The following is a 4,169-nucleotide window of genomic DNA, read 5'->3' on the forward strand; positions in this document are numbered from 1 at the left end:
CTCTCTCTCCTGACCCTGTGCGCTCTCTCTCTCTCTCTCTCTCTCCCTCCCTGTGACAGATTGCCCATGATACCCACGGCCATGTTGGCGCTGACCTGGCTGCGCTGTGCTCGGAGGCAGCACTGCAGGCCATTCGGAAGAAGATGAGCATCATCGATCTGGAGGATGACACCATCGATGCTGACGTCCTTAACTCCATGGCTGTCACCATGGACGACTTCCAGGTGAGGCTGCGGCCGCCCTGCATTCACGTAGCGCCACCCGCCCCCTCCCTAACACGCTCCCAACAAAACCCGGAAGAATTCCTTAGAGGTGTGAAACACTCCCGGGACGGCGGCTGGATTCGGGAAGGGGAGATGGTGAGGGAGGGTCTGCGGTGAACTGTGTTTCTCTCCCTGTGATGTAGTCTAACCCCGTGTGTGTGGTCTGTATCCCCCCCTGCCCCCACTCCCCTGTTCCAGTGGGCACTGGGCCAGAGTAACCCGTCTGCTCTCCGTGAGACGGTGGTAGAGGTCCCGACTGTGACCTGGGAGGACATCGGGGGTCTGGACGAGGTGAAACGGGAGCTGCAGGAGCTGGTGCAGGTCAGTGACCCGAAAACAAACCGATAGGAAACAGCAGCAGTGATTGTGACGACTAAAGCTTCTGATTGGGGTGACTAAGACCAGTAACCGAAAGTTACCGAATCACAGTAATGCTGGTGTTGGACTGGAGTGGACCAAGTTAAAAAATCATCCAACACCAGGTTTATTTGGAAGCACTAGCTTTCGGAGCATCACTCCTTCATCAGGTGGCTAGTGGGACAGGGTCACAAGACATAGATCTTAGAGCAAAAGATTGTAGCGTCGTACGGTGATATATTGAACAAGCTGAGATTGCTGTTAAGTCTTTCATCTTTTCGAATGGGTTGCAGGTTCTGGTTCATTAATTTGTAAATCCCAGAACTTCATTTAAGTCGCATTCCTGAGATAACTTAAGGTTTTATAACAAAAGGAGAGATCTCAGCTCAGACATTGCATTAAAGGTGTGAGGTCAGAGTCTGTCTGTAGCTCAATCTTGAGTCAGACTGGTTCTATTTCCAAAGTAGGAATTTATAAAATGTCACATGGACTGACTGCCTGCAGATTGTGCGCTTTTTGAGCAAAATAGAATGTGTCTGCAAATACAAATTCACCCCAGAGATGTGTGGGTGTGTGCGAATGTGTGTGTGTGTGTATGAGAGAGAGTGTGTGTGTGTGAATGTGAGCGTGTGCATGTGGGTGTGCGTAAGAGAGTGTGTGTTTGCGTGTGTGCATGAGTGTGACGGTTTATAAGCCTGTGAAAGGGTGTATGCATCGGTGCGTGTGTGTGAGAGGGTCTGCGTGAGTGTGAGTGTATGTAAGTGTGAGAGAGTGTATAGTGCAATGGGGTCACCTGTAATGTGACATGAATCTAAGGCCATCCCCATGGGAAGCGAACTTGACTATCAGCCTCTGCTCGGCCACTTTGTCTTGTTGCCTGTCCGCCGTGGGGGACGGTCACCCGAAGGTCCGAGGCCGAATGTCCCAGACCGCTGAAGTGTTCCCCGACTGGGAGGGAACACCCCTGCCTGGGGATAGTTGTGCGGGGTCCATTCATCCGTTGTCATAGCCTTTGAAAGGCGAGATGTGGAGGCGTGGGGAAGGTCTTGTGCAGGCCGTGAAGAAAATGACATTAAATGGTGAAGAGCTGTGGTGCAAGTGTGGTGGGGGGGGGGGAGGGTGCATTTAGATCTCACACGGTGAGCTGTTAAGATCAGCCTGGAAGGGCAACAGGTCAGTGGATTGGATCGGAATTTTCGGAGGATAGATATTTGGGCAGGGTGGTGCTGGGAGGATTTGGATGGTTCACGCGTCTGTCTGAAAGAGCTAGAACACACCTGATGGGCCGAATGGATGGCTTTTGAAAATCGGGGGATTGTCACGTGGCAGCGGTAAGGGGTTGGGTGGGGCCTGTGAGAACAGGACTGACTTTGCCCCCTCCTCCTGTCTCTCCTCAGTACCCAGTGGAATACCCAGACAAGTTCCTGAAGTTCGGAATGACCCCTTCGCGCGGTGTTCTGTTCTACGGGCCCCCCGGGTGTGGCAAGACCCTGTTAGCCAAGGCAATAGCCTGCGAGTGTCAGGCTAACTTTGTCTCCATCAAAGGTCCCGAGTTACTCACCATGTGGTTCGGTGAGTCGGAAGCTAACGTCAGGGATGTGTTTGACAAGGTAACCTGCTTATGGAAAACTGGCCTTTACTCCCTCACTTGCAAAGCACTGAAGTTATGGTGACCCTGCTCTAGACCTCCGTTAGACTGCACTGGAACTGAGGGAGTCGGGTCACCTTAGTGTTTAAAAAAAATACAAAAGCATATGGAGCCACTCGAGAGAGTTTGGAACAAGCTCTTACAGGGACGATAGCAGAAATGTTCCTTTGGGTTTTTTGGGATATTGCTGAGGCCATTCGTCAGGGAGAGTGAGGACTGCAGACATCGGAGAAATCAAGAGTCAATAAAGTGCGGTGCTGGAAAAAGCACAGCAGGTCAGGCAGCATCCGAGAAAGTTGGCATTTCGGGTACCGGGACTGATGAGGGGTTGTGTCCGGAATGTCGACTATCCTGCTCCTCAGACGCCGCCTGACCTACCAAGCTTTTCCAGCACCACGCTTTATCGACATTTATCAGGCAAGGGCAGCAGGTACATGGGGGCACCCACCCCCTACAGCTTCCCCCCCCCCCCCCCCGAGTCACTCACCATCCCGACTCAGAAATATATCGCTGTTCCTTCGGTGTGGCTGGGGCAGAATCCTGGAATTCCTTCCCTAAGGGCATTGTGGGGTGGGGGGGGGTCAACCCACAGCAGGTGGGCTGCAGCGGTTCAAGGAGACAGCTCACCCCCACCTTCTCAAGGGGCAACTAGGGACGGGCAACAAATGCTGGGCCCAGCCAGCGACCCCCCCCCCCACTTCCATGAGTTAACCAAAACAAACTCTAGATGCTCTTTGAGAATTGATTACATTTCAGCAGCTATGCCGACACTGCCAGGGGTCAGTTAGCTCAGCTGGCTGGATGGCTGGTGTGTGATGCCAACCGTGTGTGGGTTCAGTCCCCATCACTGGCTGAGGTCACCATGACGGACTATCCTTTGCAACCCCTCCCCTCGTCTGAGGTCCAGTGACCCTCAAGTTAAACCCCCCACCCCTCTTTAACGAGAGTGCAGCCGGATGGTCCAGTTACACTATCTTGTCTTAACAACACAACACTGTCCCAGAGGCAGACTAACGTCAGTGGGTACAAACACTGTTACTCCCAGACCGGGGGTGGGGGGGGGGGTGTTGGGGGTGAAGGGTCATCACCTCACTGGCTGCTGGCTGTTTTCTTTTCCTGTTGAAAGGCGCGGCAGGCTGCTCCATGTATCTTGTTCTTTGATGAGCTGGACTCCATCGCCAAGTCCCGGGGAGGGAGTGCCGGTGATGGTGGGGGAGCATCAGACAGGGTGATCAACCAGATCCTCACTGAGATGGACGGCATGTCAGACAAGAAGAACGTCTTCATCGTGGGGGCCACCAACAGGTAGGCCGGTGGTGGTATGGGCTAGGCCAGACCACTCATAACGTTCTTAGGCCAGCAGCAAATCCCAGACCATAACTTGGCCATTAGTTTCAGTAAGTGCACAGTGAAAATTACTCCGAGTAAGTTAGCAAGGTTGTCTAATGGGCTTTAAAACAGACAAAAACTTTATTCACCAAGTTACACAACAAAACATAAAGAGCCCCGACAGAACTCAGCCTATCCAGTGTGTGCGACACGTCGAGGGGAGTGTGTGCGACACGTCGAGGGGAGTGTGTGCGACACGTCGAGGGGAGTGTGTGCGACACGGCGAGGGGAGTGTGTGTGACACGGCGAGGGGAGTGTGTGAGATACGGCGAGGGGAGTGTGTGTGACACGGCGAGGGGAGTGTGTGCGACACGGCGAGGGGAGTGTGTGCGACGCGGCGAGGGGAGTGTGTGCGACGCGGCGAGGGGAGTATGTGCGACACGGCGAGGGGAGTGTGTGACGTGGAGAGGGGAGTGTGTGCGACACGGCGAGGGGAGTGTGTGCGACACGGCGAGGGGAGTGTGTGCGACACGGCGAGGGGAGTGTGTGAGACACGGCGAGGGGAGTGTGTG

The 4,169-nt window shown here is 54.1% G+C and overlaps 1 protein-coding gene across 1 annotated transcript in view; it reads left to right on the forward strand.

Annotated features, from left to right (window-relative positions):
• The window catches only part of LOC122552381 (transitional endoplasmic reticulum ATPase-like), a 28,746-nt gene that overhangs the window by 5,854 nt on the left and 18,723 nt on the right, over nucleotides 1-4,169 (forward strand). Inside the window, exons 3-6 of the mRNA XM_043695131.1 lie at nucleotides 60-224; nucleotides 462-584; nucleotides 2,018-2,230; nucleotides 3,395-3,574. Of these exons, the coding sequence (XP_043551066.1) occupies nucleotides 60-224; nucleotides 462-584; nucleotides 2,018-2,230; nucleotides 3,395-3,574 (681 nt within the window). The remainder of the gene's footprint in view (nucleotides 1-59; nucleotides 225-461; nucleotides 585-2,017; nucleotides 2,231-3,394; nucleotides 3,575-4,169) is intronic.

Source organism: Chiloscyllium plagiosum, chromosome 8 (assembly GCF_004010195.1).
Source record: "Chiloscyllium plagiosum isolate BGI_BamShark_2017 chromosome 8, ASM401019v2, whole genome shotgun sequence".
Taxonomy (NCBI): Eukaryota; Metazoa; Chordata; class Chondrichthyes; order Orectolobiformes; family Hemiscylliidae; genus Chiloscyllium; species Chiloscyllium plagiosum.